Source organism: Atractosteus spatula, chromosome 26 (assembly GCF_055471065.1).
Source record: "Atractosteus spatula isolate fAtrSpa1 chromosome 26, fAtrSpa1.hap1, whole genome shotgun sequence".
Lineage (NCBI taxonomy): Eukaryota > Metazoa > Chordata > Actinopteri > Semionotiformes > Lepisosteidae > Atractosteus > Atractosteus spatula.
The window spans coordinates 813328-834387 of record NC_142731.1 but is presented as its reverse complement, the minus strand read 5'-3'; the positions used below and the strand labels follow the sequence as shown (position 1 = coordinate 834387).

Genomic DNA, 21060 nt, shown 5'->3' with positions numbered 1-21060 from the left:
GCTGAGCAGGACTGAAAGCCTGCACCGGCTCTCCTGGACCAGCAATAGTCACCCCTGCTTTAGAAAGTGACGGCTGATATGCAGGGCCTGTCCATCACAGGGCTCTCACACACAGGAGTCAGAGATCAGTTAGACAGGGGAACATGTCTTTGGGAAGAAATCTGGGAGGACTGTGAGGAAGCTGCACCTACAGTACCACGGTGCCACTGTGCTACCCATCACAGTGTACTTTAAATTAGTCATTTATTAGTAAAACAGCTTTAAATAACGTTAAATAACTGTGTTTAACAATTGTAGCCTGTAACTAATCACTCAGGTCAGGTATAAGAGTGCCTACTGTCTTTGCTTAATAAGGCTTTGTTTAATGAGTCTTAATTCTTTGGAAACCCACGTGTCCACATACAATCGAGTGAGAGTCGCTGACGGGCGGTTTATTGAATAACTGCAGTTCAAGCGCTCCCCCTCGTGTTCACTGCCTGTTAATCACAGTTTTGCTGTTGTTTTGGGAATTGCGCAGTTTTACTCCTTTAAAAAGTGCGTTCACAGGCATGTCGGCCTTTATGAGCATGACAGATTTTTCCGGCCGATGAAACTTTCTTGGACTCTCTTTAGACAGACCCCTACGGAGGCCGAGACGTGCAAACTGGGAGCGGAAAAACAAATCTCTAGCAAAACTGCTGAGCCAGACCTTGCTTCATCGCTATTCTTGAGTTACAAACCGATCTGCAATTGGGAAAGTGTGGAACTGATCCAGTTAAGGTTTAACTGAACATATATGTGCTTTTTCCGTGGTTTTAATCTGTTATCAATTAAAAGAGACATACAAACCCAAATATATTCCGAATCAGGAGGTCAGTAGTTTGGATAGTTGGGAAGAGTCTGCGCAGAATCACATTGACGATCCAAAACAACGCACCATCTCCTATAAATATAGAATAGCCGTGTCACCTCTTCTGTTTTTTAGGATGAAGTAGTTAGTAGGTAAAGTCATTAAGCATAACCCTAAGTGCAACCAAGCACGAAAATTATTTAATCATTTAATGAACTGCCTAGCCAGCAGATGTATCACCCTGCAACTCACAACTGACAACCCCCAGAAGCTCAGCAGCGTGAGCCTGGCCAGCACCTGGATGGAGACTCCTGGGAAAAACTAAACTGCTGCTGAAAGAGGTGTTAGTGGGGCCAGCAGGGGGCGCTCACCCTGCAATCTGTGTGGGGTCTTAATGCCCCCGTATAGCGACTGGGACACTACACTGCAAACGAGCGCCGTCCTTCTGATGGGACGTAGTTTCAAATTCCTGACTCTCTGTGGTCATTATAAATCCCAGGTTGTCCATCGGAAAGAGTATCTGTGTTAACCCGATGTCCTGGCCAAATTTCCCATTTGTCCTTTACCAATCATGGCCTCCTATTAAATCTTAACTATAAATTGGCTTCATCGCTCTGCTCTCCTCCCCACTGAGAGCTGCTGTGTGCTGAGCGCACTGGCGCATCATCCAGGCGGGGCTGCACACTGGTGAGGGTGGAGGGGATCCCCATGACCTGTAAAGCGCTTTGAGTGGAGTGTCCAGAAAGCGTAAAGAATTATTATTATTATTATTATTATTATTATTATAATTTCTGAACAGAGGGGACGCCCTACCTTACACTACTATATTTTAGTAGTACCTGAAAAAATAAGACAATAAGAGACCGTTGAGAAGCGATCAAAAGACGCTTGACAAAATCAGAGCTGATTAAACGTATAAGGAAAAGCACTGCGGCCTCCATCAACAACACGCCGGACAGGCAGCAGGGCCGACCAATGGAGAGGAGCAGGAGGAGCTTATCGGAGTAAGGTGTGTGTGTGAGAGAGGTTAGTGCTCGCCGGGACAGCGCCGAAGATGTTGTACACCGCGATATTTGTGGCTTTAGTTGTCATTGTGCTGCTGCACAAGTATGTCACCCGCAGAGCTGGACCGAACCCGTTTGCCCGGGATACGCGAGAGCCGCCGAGGGCTCTGGTGCGGAGCAAGCAGGAGAAAAACAAGGTCCTGAAACAAGGTGAGCGGCGGCGAGGGCTGTGCGCCCACACCGCTGGGCTCGGAGCACCGGGCGCACAGCGGTTCCGACCCGAGGCTCCGTCACGTTCCCAACAGTTCTGCAGAACCGAGAAGCAGGTCCGGCGTTTCAAAGCCACTGGGCTTTACACTTAAAAGGGATTAATGCGCGCACGTTTGCCTTTTGAATCAGAAAACTGATTGTTTTTTTATTTATTTTCTATCGTTTTGATTTGAACACTGTTCTTTTTTAAAAAGAAGATATTTTATGTGTATTTCTCGCGAGTTGTCCTACTTCCTGTGTCTTTTCTTTAGATCGCAAGTCTGGGGGTTTAAAGGTCGCTTGGTGCCTTAGGCTCAGTTTTGCAATCGTACGAAAACATTTCCTGCAGGAGTTTAGGGTGAAGGTGGCGGCATTATGCGACGCGAATGATCAGGAAGTGTATGTAAATAACCGAATTTCAATCAAAATAAAAGTCCTGCAGCTACCACAGTGGCGATTCTTCCGGATGCTTGTAATAATGTGGTTTTAGAACTCCTGCTAGATTTGCACAAGGCGGACCTTAAAAGCTCAATTTTACGGATAGACTAAAGCAGGACCACCTTACAATAATAACTGAAGAGGTTTATAACCCCGGCTGGGACATTTCTAGATCACTGTACTTGCAGGAATGCCTCAGGGCTGTTGCCCCTAAAGGTATCCGGGCTGTTTGCTTGTGTCCTGGGGGCTGTGGGCAGGTGTCGGCTATTTTTATGCAGGCAGAGCCCAAGACTCACTCCCCTGAGTTCTTAAGGCGTTCAGGCTGATGTAGTTGATGTGGCTGTGGGGGTGTTTCCGATGCCAGTGGCCGGCGATCTTTCCGAGGCTAACGGCGGGCGTCTGTTGGCTCTCTCCAGGGTTCCTGCCCAGCCGCGTACCGGAGAGCCTCGACGCGCTGGTGGTCGGCAGCGGCGCCGGCGGGCTGGGGGTGGCGGTGATGTTGGCCAGGGCCGGCAAGCGGGTCCTGGTCCTGGAGCAGCACGACCGGGCCGGGGGCTGCTGCCACACCTTCACTGAGAAGGGCTTCGAGTTTGACATCGGTGAGGCCCGCGGGCGGGGTGCTTTGTCTGCGCCGCTGGGAGTTTTCTTTCAGCTTCCTGGCAGTGGGCAGTCGGTGGAGCACAGTGGCACATGTCCTGGAGGAGACAGGGCCTGCGAGCCTGCAGAAAACCCAACTCGTTTCCTCCCCTTTCATCAGGCAGAGCCTTGCTGTCCTCGGCTCTTGCCATCGAGCGTACTGATAGACGGGCATCCTGGGCACCATGTTTGGTAACCACTGCTGCAGGTGGCACCCACATACCTAAGTCACAGCCTCTAGGAAAGGCCACTGTATTAAAACTGCATTTATGATACATGCACATTAATCATACAAAATTAAACAACATTTATTCAAGAAGAAAGAAAAAGGCTGAAATTGGAAAATGTGGTGCTAAGAGGCTTTATAACAGCAGATGTGTTTATCTTTTGAAGAGGATTACATTCATTAACGTATCGTCAAATGTGTGTGTGGTGGAAGGATGCTGCTCAGAGTGTTTGATAGTGAGGGCTGTGTTGGAGATTCCCATTTCCGTACCAGGCCTGGAGTGCTGCTGATCGTGTGCTCTTGGCAACAGGAATCCACTACATTGGCGACCTGTCGGAGCACAAGCCACTCCGCGTCATGCTGGACCAGCTGACCGATGGCCAGCTGCAGTGGGCTAGTCTGGACAACCCCTTCGACCTGGTGGTTCTGGGTCCTGCTGGGAGCAGACGGATCTACCCCATCTACAGCGGGTGGCAGCGCTTCCCAGAAGAGCTGAAGAAGTTCTTCCCAGAGGAGAAGGAAGCCATAGATAAGTTTTACCAGCTTGTAAAGGTATTTAATCATCAAGTAGGCAGCCATTCACCAGAGCAACTTAACAAGGAGCGTTAGTTATCTAAAGAAAATGCAATGTATAATCCATCCATTCTCTACTTCATCCAGTTAGGCATTACAAGGGAGCCTGTCCTGGCAAGCAGTGGGCGCGAGGCAGGATACGCCCTGGGTGGGACGCCAATCCATCACAGGGCACACAAACTCACACACACTCACAGCAGGGCCAGTTTTCTCAAAAAAACAATAAAGTTACCAGTATGTCTTCACAGGGAGAACATACAAGCTCCATGCAGATAGCACCCCAGGAAGTGAGCCCAGGACCCCAGCACTGTGAAGCAGCTCTGCTAACCACTGCCACTGCAGGGGCCCTGCAATGTGTAAAACATCTGAGAGGCAAAACGACACATCGTCATTGTGTTACAGTAGATATGCAACACTGTTACAATGGAAATCAGTGTGTGATAAAATAAACATGAATATTCAGTGTTTTTGGCTCACTAGTTCAGCCTGCTGAAGGATGGAAACATGATGACAGGCGTCGCAGTAGTGTATACTCAGAGGAGCTCTCCCTTTTTAGCGAACCCTTTGGACTTTTCTGTGAAACAGTGATTCCTGTGGTTTTCTCGGGCACCTGCAGGCTTTGGTGAGGTCGGTGAGAGACACTGCTCCTCCTGTCAGTAGCCACACTTCTCTCACGTGGGGTCATTTCGCATGCCCAGCTTCACAACTGTACTGGCCGAGCTCAACTGAGGTTAGGAAGTCCAGGAATGGTGACAACTGAGGTCTGTAAAAGTGTCTTCATTTTAAAATAAGACTTATTTGGTCTTACGTTTTATATTTGCAATCCAGGATGATATCCTCCTTTACCAGTCAGGAGGTACTCGCAATGAGATTCTTATCAAAGGTTGTCACACAACTTCCTGTAATGACTATGTGAAAGTTCCTGATGTTGAAAGTTGATTCATCTCGGAGGGAAGCCACTGTGCTGGTCCCACATTCAGAGAGCTGTTTCATAGTTTTCTCTGTGTATTTCAGAAATGTGGAAAAGGAATTTGGATTCTGGCTCTTTTGAAAATAATCCCTGTCCTGCTGGCCAAGCTCCTCGTCTACTCCAGGCTAGTGAATTGGCTCTCTCCGTTCTTCACGATGGCTGCCAGGAGTGTAACCGAGGTGGTCAATGAGCTTACGGACAACAAGGACCTCCGTGCTGTCTTTAGTTACATCTTTGGGACCTACGGTAAGACGCATCGCAGAGGCCAGGAAACTGCTGTTAAGGCAGCTTAACGCTTGACGTTTATGTTGACAATTTTTCCATTGGCTTAAATTCAATCCTAATCCTCCCTCTGCACATGTAAGATTATGGTAGACGTTAGATTTCGGAAGATCGCTTTTACTAAGCTGGGCAAACGATTTTTAAAATTTTTTAAAAAGAAATAAAAAATGAGATATAATGATGTGTTCCTGTTTAACTTAGACATTGCACGACTTTAAAACCTATAAAAACAGGTTTCGAGAGTTAAAAACCACTTTTTATGCGCGAAAAATGGGTGATTTTTCTTCCTCGTGATCAGCTCAGAATCTTTGTGTACGCTGTAAGGTTTTTACTTCTTAATTAAACGTTTAAAATACACGAATTTCATAAAGACAACACACGTTTCGAAGAGAAAAAATCCCATTCTTTTCTCTTCCTGGTGTGTGAAACTGATCAGCAGGTCTTTTTTTCCCAATCAGAGGCTCTGAAAACAGCGTACCGCCCACTGCGCTCCGTCAGAGAGGGGCGCGGCACCGAGAGAGGGAGGAGGCGCGGAGCTCAGCAGTACAGAACGAACGTTCTACTGCCTGGAGCGCTTATGGCAGCAATCGCGTCTGCATTTATAACTTAGTTTTTAAAATCAATCAAGCAATATGAAGCATCTCTTTTTACTTTTAAGTCCTTTACTTATCATTAAACAAACAGCTTATCAACAAATTAGACGTATCACTTTATAACCGTTAGCATCTTATTTACTTCCTAATTATATTACACGTGGAAAATAATACGTTTTTAATAATCTTTAATGATTTATACATTTTGGAAAGGTTTCATCTATACAAAACAGTGTTAGTATAAATTATAAATATAATAATCATCATAATATAAGGTATAACTGACAAATATAGTAATAATAAAACTGTGTTGGAATTGTTGCACTTTTTTCCATGTCTTGTAAACGTAATCATTTTCAAGACTTTGGTCAAATGTGCATTTGATCTGACAAAATAAAAATACAAACAAATGAAAGTAAACAAAAAAGTAAATTATGAAATAAAATGTGGCACTAGTAAAATAAATCAAACTAAAGTTCTAAAATAATGAGAAATAAAATTTAAAATATACTGAAAAATGCTCCTTTTCCCATCGGCACTGAGATGAAGCCCATCAGCAGCAAAGGCCTGAGCAACGGGCTGCTTATTCTTCAGAAGCACTCTGTTGCTCCTGAGGAACTGCACATGGTCCATCTGAGAAGGGAGCTGTGAAAGAACCCGGTTAGCTTCTTTCACCGCTCCAGCCGTAAATGAGTCATCACAGAGCCGTGGCAAAATTGAGCAAATGGCGAAATGTACCTTACAAGGAGATGCTCTCCTTACTGCCACAATCAGTTCTTTCATAGCTCTAAGGATGTCATAGGGGGAGTCACCCTGAGCTATGTTATTTGTCCCTATGTGAACGATCAGTAATATATCCTCTGTCAGGGCCTGGAGGTGGTATAGGTGCTGGTGGGCACTGCGCTGCAGTGTTGTGCCAGGGTGCAGCCACACCTGCTCTGCTGGCATCAGTTTTTCCAGGCCCCGCAACATAGAGTCACCGAGGACATACACTTTCTTTGGACCTGATGGGGAAAAAGGCATTATCACAGCTACATCATAAAATAAATCTTAAAAGTATATAAACTATAACTGAACAGCAAACATATTCAATAAATAACAATGAACAATGAATAACAATGTAAATGTTAAAAATTATAACTAACGAGTAACTATATACAGTGCTGGGAACCAGCTCTCAGAAGGCACGGGGAAGTTACATCAGCAGTTATGTACAGTATAGAGGATTAATTTCACGTTGCTGGCTCCAGGGATCAGCCTTTTGACCTCCCTGGCGCATCAGCATCCACAATATGCATGTTTTCAAATTAATGTACTCCCTAGGTATCTACAAATACAGATATCTTAAGATGCTGGCTCCAGGGATCAGCTTTTCACCAGCCTCCCTGGCGCATCAGCATCGGCTACAAGATGTTTCCTATTCATATTCCTCAAAATTATCTGCATCTGACACACAGTGTAACATTAGCAATAGCCTGGAACTTAAGAAACCTAAGCAACAATCCTCACCTCATTATTCATGTAATCATCTAACAATGGATACTCAATTATGCCACTAACTTCATCATCACCCTCCTCTACATAATCCACAACAAACAAGTCTCCTGTTCTATTTACATTTACTACCCTGCCTGGCCACCAACATTCACTCCCATCTTCACTACTCACAAACATGTGCTCTACTTTCTTGCCTACAAAGTCCTCTGCACTAACAGGAAGCAATTCTAAATAACTATCCATATAATCTTTCCACAAATCAAACCACCACATTTTTCTAAATCCATCATATTTTATTTTAAAAATATACTCCTGGCCATCTAGTCTCATTTCAGCAACTGTGCCCTTGTACCACACCTTCCTACCTTTCTCATCAAAAGCATGTCTAACTCTCTTTCCTAACAAGTGTTCTGGTTTAATTAACATAGGAATTCTTAATCTTTCCATACCAACCTTTTTTCTACCTAGATCTCTAGCCTTAAAATGCTGCTTAACAGCCTCCTTTAAAAACTCTGCCTTTTCTTCAACAATACGTTCTGATGGTGCTAAACAATAATCTTTTTCTTCTCTAGATGTACCTGGGATTTCCTCTGGCCTGCAGACAACACTTTTTAAGTTAGCAATCAGCTGTTCTAGACTAAGCTTTTTCCCGTCCTTTGAAAAATTGAAAACTCCTTTTTCATTTTTCATTCCTATCACAAATCTCCTAAACTTCAACTGTGTTGTAACTGCAAGAAGCTTCTTGTCCTCATCTAAATTCCTCAGTTGCTCGTCTATTTCTTCCTCACTGTTCCAAAGTCCCCCATACTTTCCTATCTCTACCGCTAGTACTTCCTTTGTCCTTATATCTCTTGTTTCCTTTTCTATTTTTTTTTCCTTCTTCTCTCTAAGTGTCTGCAACCTGGCATCTCTTATCCTAGCCATCCTCTCACAAAACACAGCCCTCTGCTCTTTAACTGATTCTCTAGCTTGAGATAAAACTTCTGCCTTCTTTTCAGAATCTAGTTTTTCAAGCCACTGCCAAGACCTGTTCTCCTTGAACATAATCATACCCTCAACAGCTAATGCTGTTGCTCTGGCCTTAACTTTAAGTAAATTATCAAAGATTCCAAAATCCCTCTCACAGCTAACGTTCGTCTTGGGTGCTGAATCAAGCTTTTCAAACATCTCCTCTGAAACCTCATCATACCTGCCATATTCTAAATGATCTGCTACCATCCTACAACACACCTTTACAAAACTAGCAAGGATCAGTTCCACAGCCTGTCTAGTCATGTCCTCAAATTCAGGGCTCCTCTGTTCTGTTAGCTTCTGCAGAACAGGTCCAGAATGTACCTCTATGTCGATAAACAAGCGTACCTCACCTCTGACTAATTTACTGCTATCAGCCTGCCATTCTTTCAGTTTGCACACTAACTCCCTGTATCTTGCATTCATTTTTAAAACATGCTCTTTTTTTCCCAGAGCTTTCCACAAAGGCTCTGTCACTAATTTACAAATAATTCCCAGTGCTCTGCATCCTGCAATAAACTGACCTACACTCAAATCCTCAAACACTGCTTCTATTAGTTTATTTTCATTACGTATATCATGCATGAATTCCAGCAATTCAGCATGCAAAAAATAAACTCCAGCTGCATTGTGGAACATTGCATTAATTCGGTTTCCTTTAAAGGGAACCAGAGGGACATGATCAGATTTGCCCTGACTCAACAAAAAAGATCTAAACTGCACAGATTTGCCACTTTTCTCACACCCTCTTTCATGGATGGCTTTGCACACTGATCTAATCAATCTAACTGTACCACTCTCTCCTACTGTTCTATGCATCCAATCTAAACTAACACTGCCCACCTTTTCACCACCAAAAATCATTCTTTCCCAGACAGAAAGTGTAACATTTGCCTGATGTGCCAAGCCATCAATTAAATGTAATCCACAGAACAACTCATTGATAACTCCAATCCTAGCCTTGTCTGTCTCACTGAGGTCATCAAATCCATCTACAATTTCAGGCAAGATATCAGTTCTGTACTGAGCCAGAATTTCATTAAATTTTTTTTCTGTACTTGCCCTGTCGCCAATTAGATTTGTAATTTTGCAGAAAATTTCCTTCTCAGAACGTGTTGTATCCGAATCCCTGCTTCCACTGTTAACAACATCTTTCACCATCTCCCTAACTGTGTCAAATATACACTGAGCTGAACCCGATGCCTGCTCTCTGAGTCCTAAATGCATTCTGCTACCATCCTGGAAAGAAATCCCTGCAGTTCCATATTTATGACCATATTTAGTGGTCCCATCTGTGGCAAGGGTTAAATTACTTTCTTGCAACAGTTTTTCTTTCAGATGTTGCAAAGAAACTTGCCTCGCTTCTAACACAAGATATTTACAAAAACTTTCCCCTGGTAATCTATCTACCTGAATACCTACTAATTTATCCAAAACTAGTCTGACTATCTGAGAAGCCTTTCGTGCACTAACGCCCATGTTTGCTACTAAATCCATATAAGCCTCTCTTACAGCATCACTATACTTGCCTTTTTCATACATGCTAATATTGTGACTCACTATCCTGTCTATCTCTGTTTTCAAGCCTTCGTATTCTCCCTGCCAGAACTGTACCTCCTCATTCAGGTCCCTCACCCTATGTGCCAAATCTGCTTCAGAGTCACATTTCCTTTTATAATACGCAACCTTCTGCGATTCCTTTTTTTTTGTATATCTAAGCTTTTCCAACTGTTCTTGCAATTCATCAATACTCTTCTCTAGCTGTGCCTTTTCCTTCTCTAACTCACTTTTCTCCAGTTCATTCAAAATGACTGTCTGCTCACACTCCACAACTTTTTGCTCAAGTGTCCGAATTTTACTATCCCTGCGTCTAAGCCTTTTATTCACATTCCTAACACTTCCCTGTCCTAACTTTTCATTTGCCTTGCTTAATTTATTTGAGAGAGCTTTAATTTCACTTTCAGCCTTATAAAGCATAAGTCCTCTCTCTTTTTTTTTCTTGTCTAACCTAGCTCTTTCATCATCTAGTTTCCTGCATTCTTCCATTATTCTATGCACATTTTTAAACTGTGTTCCTAATTCACTAACTACCTCATTAGTGCACTTTACATCACTTAATTCGCTCGTTCCTGATCTTATATCACAAGCAGAGCTAGTGCTAGCTGTTTGCTGTGCATCTTCTGCAGCTGAAATTTCACTGCTCTCCTTTCTTACTAGGGGCAGAGCAAAGATCTGGCGGTCAAAATCTTCCCTTTCACTTTTTCTTAAGCGAGATTTCTTATTGATGATCCTCTGTACATACAAACTAATCACTCGCTGAAAATATTCTTTTTCCTGTTCATTTCTTAGACCTAGGTCGAAATTGTGATTTAAGATATCAAAAAGTGTCTGTTTCCTATTTGATTTTTTGGCTCCGGAAAATTTGTAGATCTCCATCATCGCTCTGTTCGTCAAGATTTTAACATCTAGTTTTTTTATTCGTTCAGATTTTAATTCTACATCTATCCCTAATTCCTCGAAGTAGCTACTGATGTATTGCTTCCCCTTACCACCAGGGCACACACGAGTTTTCTCTGGATTCATTTTTTTTTTCTTTCGTAGGGTCTCTCTGATTCGCTGCGGCTCAGCACCAGAACGGTTAAAGATGGCGTCAAGTCAGGCACCCAGAGGGAGGGGGGGGGGGCGTCTTCCCGCCTACATAACTAAAATGCCAAATAGGAGTGGCTTAAGCGACATACACAGTCGTGTAACTGACAGTTTGAGGTAGCCTATCCTGTAAATTTCGCTTTGTTGCTGATAGGTTAAGCTTTCGAAACTCAACCCCAAAGTCATGTGAATGATTTTTCGCCCTGTTTCATTGGTTAAACACAATGATCACAAGAACCACCATGGTAACTGGGATGTGTAGTTTTTAATTCAGTTTGAATTATAACTGTACGTACTGTCTTCGTATTTGGCCAGGGCTTTAAAGAGAGGGCGCGCCAAAAATTTTCGGTGCCGTCGTCTCCGCTTTAAAGGTACCCCCGTCGCGGAAGAATTCGATCTCTGAACGTTTGCCCAGTCTACTTTTACTGTAGCTGAGTGACGTAAGTGAGGGGTTGCAGTGCAGGCCAGGTGACGTCTCTCCCTCTGTCTCGAGCTTCCTCATGCTTGTGGGTAGCTATAGTTTCTAATGCAACAGCTCCCCTCCTCAGTATTCTGGCTAACAGGGCATGGGGACTAGAGGCAGTGATAGCATCCGGGTATGGCTGTGTGATGGAGCCGTGGTAGCTCAGACAGCAAGGGCATCTAGCTCCTGACTGGAATGTCCTGGGTTCATTCCCAGGTAGGGTCAAGCGATGTAGCTCTAATTCCTTCCAGATGGCTCCCAGGTCTACTCAGCCTGCTTTCCGAATGAGTACCAGAGGTTAATCCTTCCGGGGGTAATAGGCCAGCCGGAGCGTGAGGCTGACCACATCGCCTCCACCTCCGGTGTCGAATGGTGGCCCTTTCCCCCCATTCCCCATGGGCCTTTATGGCCTGAAATGGGACCTGCCTTCCTGCCTATGGCTGTGTGCAATTGGTGAGAGGTGACAGGGCTGCGAGTGATGGTGCAGACTGGATTTCTGCAGATGGCTGTTTCCGACGCTGGAGGGTTGAGGGAAGAGAAAGCAAACGAGGGAGGATTCACTTGTCTTGCCAACAACACCTTGTTCTTCATTTCCCCTCCCTTCAGGATTTAGTCCCAACATTTATCAACAATTCCAATTTCTCCAGTTCCCTGCAGGAGCTCAGAATATCTTTGTGCCCATGTTTTGTTTCCTTTTTACAGTTCTGAGAATTTCTATGAGGGCTTCATTCATTCTTCTGTTTGCACTGTTTCTTTCTCATTTCACACTCAAGAGTTACAAAACTACAGGCAAAATGTTAAAACCCCAGTTCTGCTGTCCTGAATCTTCTTTTTCTTCTGTTATTTTTTTCCCAGGAAAGATTCCGAAAGAAGCCAGTTTTTCCATTCACAGCCTGGTTTTCAGTCACTATTTGGGTGGGGCATGGTATCCTAAAGGGGGTGCCAGTGAGATAGCATACCACATGATCCCCATCATTGAAAAAGCTGGGGGCGCCGTCTTGGTCCGTGCGCCAGTTCAACGCATCTTGGTGAATGACGCCAAGGAAGCTTACGGTAAAGAAAACCCTCCATTAAAGGGAACCTCAGCCTTTTTGTTTTTCTGGGTAAGTCTCGATCGGAGATGCTGCTTCATAGCTGGATCCTGGCTTCAGTTGTGGGCTGAGACATCTTCTGTGTGGAGACTGCATGCTCTCCTTAGGTTTGTTAGGGTTTTTACCCAGCTGCTGTGTTAACTGGCCCCTAAATTGTCCATGTGTGAGTACACACTCTTGTGTGTGGCCTGTGATTGGTGGAAGTCTGCCTGATGTCCGGTGCTTATGGGATAGGCTCCGGCTTCCTATGAGCCTCTATGGCAGGAAGGTATGGATGACAAGTATACGACGCATACATCTTGGTAGATGCCAACTGAAGATTTGCAATCGTTTTATGGTACGATGGTTACCACACATTTCATATTTTATGAATATGGGCTTTATTCTGTATCTTGTTCACTTTTGCTTTCATTGCTCCATCTTTCTTCTTTTGGTCTCTTTCAATCAGACCCCACGTGGTTTGTTTGTGGACCACAATCACAATTTCAGCAGAATTTTATAAGTGAATCTGGGATTGACTGTAACAGTCCAGCAATTTGATATAAGAAAAGTGCCAGTGTTTGCCTTTTCCTAGTTTAGTCATCCGATGGTGACTTGGCAGAAGAATAGATATTTTTCAGTGGGTCTGAGGATTTTTTTGAGCATGGGGTGTGGATTTCTGTAGACGTCGTCTTCTTGCTTTCAGGAGTAAGTGTGCTGAAAGGCCAAGAGGAGGTGAACATCTACGCGCCGATAGTCATCTCCAATGCAGGGATCTTCAACACTTATGAGAAGCTGCTGCCCAAGGAGATCCAGGCCCTCCCAGGTACAGAGACACAGCATGTATGTGGCTGTGATGCGTCACCACAGCTTCATCTGAGCACAGGGCAAATGTGCTCAGTCTACTCTGTTTATTACACAGCAACTTTAAAGGAGGTGTTTGACGTTTTTTAAAATTAAGAAATTACTTCACAGAATGAAAGAGTGAACAAATGGCAAATATATTAATACTAATAAGGAAAGGAAGTGATTACTGTTGATATTTTAAGATCTCATATAGAGCTCAGTAGACATTTAAGAAGTGAACCGAAATGTAGACTTGGCTGTTCTCGGAATCAGGGTGGCATGGTGGGTAGTGCTACAAGATCCAGGGTTCACATCTGTCAGTCTGGGTTTTTTCCAGGTGCTCTACTTTCCACCCAGTCTGAAGGTGTGACGCTACGGTTAATTGGCGTCTCTAAATTGCCTGTTGGGTAAAGTTCTGGAACACTGCAACTCTGTATAAATTAGTTACTGGAAAGGGACGGATGGATGTTCTCTGCATCTTGTCAGATGGGCTCAAATCCTATCCCTGTACATGCTTGTATTTAGCCAAAGTCCAAAGACACACTCGTAGGTTAATTGGCCCTGGTGTGAGTGTGTGCTCTGTACCCTACCTTGCACCTGTCGCTTGCCAGGATAGGCTCCAGCTCTAGTCCTGCGGTTTACATTCCTGGAAACTTTTTCCTTGTTGTGACCTCAGCGGTTTAGCAGGCATTTAGCTTTGCCTGACATTTCTGCTTGCATGCTGTAGCTGTCTTCAGGGATGAGTACCAGGCCATTCTGGGCAACGTAGAACCCAGAACACCACCAGAGTCTGCTTGTCCTCCTTCAGTAAATAACTCCCTGGTAACTGCTGCTGCAGTTCTGTGTTTCATATCTCATCCAATATTCCGTGTTGGTATGGATGACCATACCTGCTTGTGAACAGCTGTTTTGTGTTCTTTGCCTGTTAATGTGCCCTGATACACTCTTGATGCCTATTATTTGCTGATAGGTCTGGGATTCTTTTTATGCAAGATGCTGTATCACACATACTTTTATTTTTTAAAGGATACGTGATTGTCAATGGACTTTCTGATGATAAAACTTATGCTTCCTTATATAGTAACCTGAAAGACTGTCCAGTGGGCAGAAAGTATTCCAATATAATATGCCCACATTATTATAGTCAGCATATCCTTTGTAATAAGAAGGTTGATCTTTGCACTCTGTTGCAGCTATTCAGTCTCAGCTTGGCATGGTTCAGCACGGAGAAGGTTACTTGAGCATTTTCGTGGGCCTGAATGGGACAAAGGAAGAACTTGGACTGAAAGCCGACAACTATTGGATCTTTGCAGAAACAAACTTGGATGAACTGTGAGCTTACCCCTCTATCCATTTGTTTCATTGCTTAGTCTGCTGCATGTAGTACTTACAAGGTATGATCTGGTCAGATCTCGGATGCCAGCAGGAAGATTGGGTTGCTGCCAGCAGTGGCACTGGTTGACCTGGAGGTGATGCCCTTTACCTAGATCCAGAAATCCCAAACTCTGTCCTCACTATAGCAACATGGAAATGCTACAGTGGGAGATACTGTACTATTTCTTAGATATTTAGCACTGATGTCCTGGAAAAATGTCTCTTAAAGGCTTCTTTGTCTGACCAGCATACTGACATTCACTCAGCAACTCTTTTCTTTGCCATACCTACCAAAAAGCTGCTGCATGACTGAGTTGCTGCTGCAACATATCTGCACATCATCATTTTATAGTATGCTTTTAAACACTAACATTAGTACTATCATTACCTTTGTCCTTAATTTTTAATCCAAGGCCAAGGGTAGAGAACAATACAAATGTCTTTTAATGTGACAACTGTATCAAACAGCTGAGACTGTGTTTTTTCCTTTGTCTTCTGGGATCTTAGGGAAGACTGCTCAGTCTTTTTCCTTTCCTTTGCTCTTTACTTGGTTCTGTTTACACAAGTCACTGTTTACAGTTTTCCTGCTCCTCCATGTTGCTTATGGACCAGGCCAGCATTAAGAGTATGAATATGGAAACACCATGTGGTTAGCTGCTGTCTGGGGACTCACCCCAAGCACCTGGTAAGCTGAGTCTGCTCTTATCTTTTCTAGGATGGAGGAATACATGAAAGCTGAGAAGGAAGAAGCTGCTAAAAGTGTGCCTCTTCTTTTTATCTCTTCCCCTTCGACCAAAGACCCCACATGGGCAGAAAGAAACCCAGGTAGAGATGGGATTCGGACCTGTTCCATTGCTCCTGTTCTTACTCTCCAGGCAGGGGATGTTTGGAAGCAGTGGTGTGGATTTAGGAAATGGAATAAGTTCAACTCCAGTATTTAGACGAAATTTGTAAGGAAACATATTTCATATTTTGAATGGCGTTCTCTCCAACAATAATGACACTAATGAGATCCAGGATCCTGCTGTAACTGGTGTTGGTGGACCACTAGGGGGCAGTCTTCCCTCTGGATCAGTAGTACTAATGAATGCCCCAGTATGGGGATTGGGGATACTGTGCTGTAGCAGGTGCCATTAAAGATTTGTGAAAGAGGTGGCGTGTTAATAGCCATGTGCAGTCAAAAGTCCACTCCAGAAGTCTGGCTTCTCACACGGGAGTTGAGTGATGATAATGTTGGTCCCCTTCTATATGAAAAACACTTAAGGATGCTCTGGGACTGAACGTTCTAAATGAACATTAGGAATAGGTAGCAGACCGCTTTATCCCCATGGTTCACAGAGAGCAGTATTGACCAACTGTAGACAAACGGTTACTGCTCCTTATATATTTACATCTCATCCATCGGACAGAGCTTCTGGAGGTAAAATCACTCTGTCTGTTTCAGGGCCACACCTAGAACTGGAAACAAGGTCTTTACATTCAGCACTGTGACGCTCCTGAAGTTTATTTTTTCAGTAGGAGATTCCTGTTCCTCTCTTACAGAAGAGTGTGCTGTTAACCTGTACATGTGAACATTGCTCAAGCTCTCTGTGTTCTCTGCCCAGGGAAATCCACTCTGACTGTGATCACCAGTGCCTGCTATGAATGGTTCGCCGAATGGAAGGATGAGAGAGTCAAAAACAGGGCACAAGAGTATAAGAGGCTGAAAGAGGCCTTCATCAGTTCCGTCTTGGACACAGTAGTGGAGATCTTCCCAAAAACCAAAGACAAGGTAATCAGCTTCATAGCCAGACCGCTGTACAAAAATACCAGAGTAGGACACATTGTTGTCAGCTGCATTCATCTCTGAACATTAAAGAAGGGACATGTAGAGTTCTCCAATTATTCTTACTGCTTCATTGTGTGGTGTCACACTCCTGCTACACTGTACATCTGTGGAGGCCTCATACAGTACAGCCCTGTATGTACAGAAATTTAAAAGTTATACTGTTCTTCCACTGCTGGTAGGGCATATTGCACAACACTGATTAAAACACTGAGTTAATTAATAGATTGTGTAGATTTCTGGTCTCCTCATTCATAACACATTCAAAGCGGGTTATACGTTGTCCACATTTCATGCACAGCAGACATTCACATAAAAATCTGTGATATGGCCGATAAAGGAATTTTGATCTCAAGTGTAATCCCCGAGTTTCATCACCGTTCCATGCATTAGTTTCCAAAAGTATAGCAATGTTCTTGATTCTTTTTTTGTAACTCTGGTACATGCATTGTGAAGTGAACCAACTCTGCGTGCTCTTTGTAGATTGAGTATGTAGATGCTGGAACGCCTGTAACAAACCAGCACTACATTGCTGCTCCACGAGGAGAGATTTATGGCTGCGATCACAGCCTGGCTCGCTTCACCCCAGAGGCCAGCATCGCCATCCACCCCCAGACTCCCATTAAAAACCTCTACTTGACCGGTAAGTCTGTGTATAGTTGCATGTCTTGTGTTCATACTGTCACGTCTCAGCGTCACAGCTGTGAGAATGCAAAGCCTCTTGCAGACACCTGGGGGAATCTTGTTCACAAATAAACAGTGAGGTTAAGGAGAGGGGATTCACTCAACAAGACAAAAAGTACATGAATAAGCTCCTGTGTAACTACCTACATCTGCCATCCTGTTAAGCTGTAAGTTTTCACAAGGATGTAAAGGTTAGATAAATGTCTGTGGCACTCTTACCACACATGCTTCAGGGTAATGGAAATTGTGGAGTGATTACAGCCTTACATATAAAATCTGCAATACAATATTGTAAGGATGCTTGTTAATATTTATTACAGGATTTTACAGTGTTTCATAATGGCTTAACAGTATTTTTCACCATGGGGTATATAATAACCCCACCATAAACATTTTATAATACAGAAAAATGCATTTGAGGACATTCAAATTGATGATGTAGTGATGCACTTTTATTATATTATTATTATTATTATTGCTTTTGTTAATGGAGCAATTAAGAATGTTTATAGGCTTCTTAAGTCGCAGTAACAGTATTTCTGGGGAGTCTGGAACGAGCTGCCCAGCCATGTTGTTAACAGCCTGCTTTCTGCCTCAGATCAGTGAGTTAGAAACTACCAAATGGGCTAAATGGGTCGAAAGATCACAAATGAGAGCAGCCAATCTCATGTTCTCACGTGGCAGCAGGTACCGACACACCAGTGTTGCTGGCCTAGACGCAGCGGTGGCGAGTTCAGAGCGCAGAGTGAGGTGACTGCAGAGCCAGAGTCCTGGAGCTCTGCGTTGGGCTTCCAGGATGTCCAGTCAGCCACTCAGCCTACCGCGGCCCGGCACTAGGGCCAGATTAAAGCGCAGGGCCTCGGCAGATCTCTGTTGAGCCTCTGAGAGCAAGCGTCTCGTGCAGGGGATTCCACTGATGTTCTGGCGGGCTGTTCTGCAGGTCAGGACGTGTTTGTGTGCGGGTTTGCTGGCGCCCTGGCAGGAGCACTCACCTGCGGCTCTGCCATCCTCCGACGCAACCTGCACCTGGACGTCCTGAGCATGGCCAGGAGCCTGAGAGCCCTCCACCACAAGAAGGACAGTTAGGAGAGGAGCTCGCCCAGCTCGCCGACCTGCGCCTGGATCTCCCCGACACGACCTCGGAGCGTGGGGCCCTGCCACATTAGAATGAGCGTCCCCAAATCACATGTCCCAAACTCCACATCCAAAGCGAGACATCAGCTGTCTGCGGGGGTGTGCAAGTCATGCCCTGCGGAACACACGGGACCCAGGACATTACATACTGTGTGTGGTTGTGCTGCATCAGTATTGCTGCTGCATCTAGGCTGCTCATATTTAATATGGTGGGGTTCTGCAGGGCAGAACCAGATGGAGACATCTCTTCAGTAGGAGGTGCTCTTGGGCTTTTATATCAGGATTACTCCATTTCAAGAGGTCGCTCAAGAAAGATTAAGTAACACTCTGCCTGAAGGTGGGGTGATCACTGGAGCTAATGACACTAACCGATATCTTTCATACAATAATATTATGTCATCAGGTCATGTGACATGCCACCTAGCACCTTCACACCAGAGAATTCTGGGAAGAGCTCTTTTATCTTTTTATAAGTGAGTTATATTTTTCTCGATAGCAGGCATTTTTTTAACTAGATTAAATTGGTTGTACTACTAAAACGTGTACCCAGTAAGATTTTCTGTTATGCTGTAGAATTTTTAACAGCTACTCCCTGTGTTTTATAATACTTTTCTTCTCTGATCTTAAAAAGAAAGGTGATTTTTTTACTTAATTGAACATGAGTGATTTCAAGCAGAATGGTGGCAAGGCATTTAATGCCACTGCCTCACAGCTCTTGGGTTCTTGATTGCGATTCTAGACCAGGAACCCTTCTGTGGGGGGTTTGCATGTTCTCCATGTGCTCCCGTAGTCCAAAAACATGCTGTCTGGGTTCATTGGTGCCTCTGAATTGTCCCTTCCTGTGTGAAAACCCAGAGGCAGACATGCACCCCATCGAGGGTGTATCCTGCAGCATATCCACTGCCTGATTGACTAAACTCTGACTCACTGCGACCGTACACTGGACCAGACTAAGCAGTTACTTAAAATAGATTATCAAGAGATTTTGCTCTGAATTATAGTCATTTTGATTTTGAGACGGTTCATGTTAAAGTCTATCAAATAATCGAGATGTTCTCAAACAGGGAAAAAATGATAATGAAAACAAACACTATTGTATGAACAGTAGATACCTTAATTTTATATTTAAGTCAAATATTAATTTGATTTTTTACAGTTTGTACACATTAACTGCTTCTAAAGCCTCTCCTGTATAATTAAAGGATGTTTTTTGCAGTATGTTATCCTGCAGGACTTTGAACCTTCACTGGAAAAATCTTCAGAGACTTAAAAAATGTGCAAGAGGAAATGTAAGCCCTTTTGTCACAGGTTCCAGCAGCAGTCCAGCAGGGGATTGGACATTCTGAGGCTTCTGGTTATTACAGCCCCACTGCAAGACGATGTGTTAGTATAATCTTGGATTGAGAGTCATAGTTTGTGCTGTAAGTCTCGTAGGGAAACTTCAGGTGAGAAAGTTATTGGCCACGAGGAAAAGCCCCATGAGTGTCACTCCGAGGCCCAGAATGCCCTGGCCCCTCTGGGGTTGCTGCTGGGGCCCATCGTCCGCACGCTCGGGGGTCTCCCTGTGAGACTGTGCTTCTCACTGCTGCTCCATGCCAGTATGGTCTAACCCAGGAGCTAGAGCCCTTTCGGAAGGCGTGCGCCAAGAGTCAGCCCAGGCACTTATTTGTACGGGTTTGCATGCCGTCTATACCTTTTTTTAATGTCAATAGTAGCTCTACTTACATTTTGATTAATAAAAAAGAATATTAATATATAACATTAATGAGTTAATATGAACATCTTGATCCTTGCCCTTGCTTTCCCTTGCCTGTCTCTTCCATCTCAGGCTCGTAGCTTGTCAGTTGAAGCAGCACGCAAGCCTCCAGGTGTTCACTTGTGAACCAGCTGCAGGAGGGACAAAGCCTGTTCACAGAGGTACAGTACGTCGCTCCAGGTGCTGAGAGCGCTGAAAATGCTGCTTTCCCCAGACAGTCCAGTTCCTCTGCCAGGGACTTGCGACAGGTCATGACAGAGAGGCTGTGCTCGTTTTCTGTAGCCTTAGGTGTGAACTTTGAGTTCCATCCATCTGAGCACTGTAATTCGATTACGTGCATTTCAAAACCCTCAATACCCACCCGACTTTGCTGGGACTGTGCTAGGAAAGTGAGATTAATAAACGAACTTTATAAGCGGGCCATAGACCTTTAATGACCTAGTAATCTAACTCAGGAACGTTACAGGCCTCCAGTTACAACTTCTCGGCTGAAGGGTAACGCATACTGTCCCCACTTCCCATACTGATGCACTGTGCTCTTGAAATTCAGGTTTGGAAGTTAATATACTATTTGCAGCAGTAACCTGAATCTGAGAGCAAGCAGTCCATGAAGACGACAGCAGCGTTAATAACCTGCTAGTAACGGTGAATTGTCTAAACGGGCAGTTGGTGGGAATGCTGGAAATGTGCAGGCAGGGGGGGAAAGTTTAGCAAGTGTCACCGCATCGCTCCAAAGCCTTTCTTAAAGATTGCTTTGCGGTTAACTCCTGTATTATGCGACCTCGGTAAAGCACGCCCGTGTCATGCCTGCACCACGATGCCAGCACCCATGTTCGTGCAACACTTCCAGACATCTGATTAGCTGTCCCGGAGCTGGATTGATACAATAGCGCCATAAAGTGCCCGAAAGCGGAGCTCCCACGGTACCTGTCTCGCTGCTAGCCGCTGGCCGGG

General features: G+C 44.3%; 1 protein-coding gene across 2 annotated transcripts; it reads left to right on the top strand.

Moving 5' to 3' along the window:
- Positions 1–1827: 1827 nt before the first annotated feature.
- Positions 1828–20106, top strand: retsat.2 (retinol saturase, tandem duplicate 2). 2 transcript variants are annotated; one of them, XM_088906122.1, is made up of 11 exons: positions 1828–2043; positions 2937–3119; positions 3693–3934; positions 4970–5171; positions 12273–12470; positions 13194–13313; positions 14527–14665; positions 15423–15532; positions 16312–16478; positions 17016–17175; positions 18157–20106. In XM_088906122.1, exons 1-11 carry the CDS (start codon positions 1884–1886, stop codon positions 18300–18302), a joined length of 1827 nt encoding a protein of 608 aa, XP_088762248.1. In that variant the 5' UTR covers positions 1828–1883; the 3' UTR covers positions 18303–20106. The 2 variants fall into 2 exon arrangements, with proteins under 2 accessions (XP_088762248.1, XP_088762249.1); XM_088906123.1 differs by lacking the exon at positions 1828–2043 and adding an exon at positions 2435–2481.
- The last annotated feature ends 954 nt before the right edge of the window (positions 20107–21060 follow it).

Excerpts from the sequence above, each read along its gene's own strand:
- retsat.2 (XM_088906122.1), top strand. The coding sequence starts at position 1,884 with ATGTTGTACACCGCGATATTTGTGGCTTTAGTTGTCATTGTGCTGCTG. Across the intron at positions 13,314-14,526 it reads GGAGATCCAGGCCCTCCCAG|CTATTCAGTCTCAGCTTGGC; the intron begins GTACAGAGACAC and ends ACTCTGTTGCAG. Across the intron at positions 17,176-18,156 it reads TAAAAACCTCTACTTGACCG|GTCAGGACGTGTTTGTGTGC; the intron begins GTAAGTCTGTGT and ends GCTGTTCTGCAG.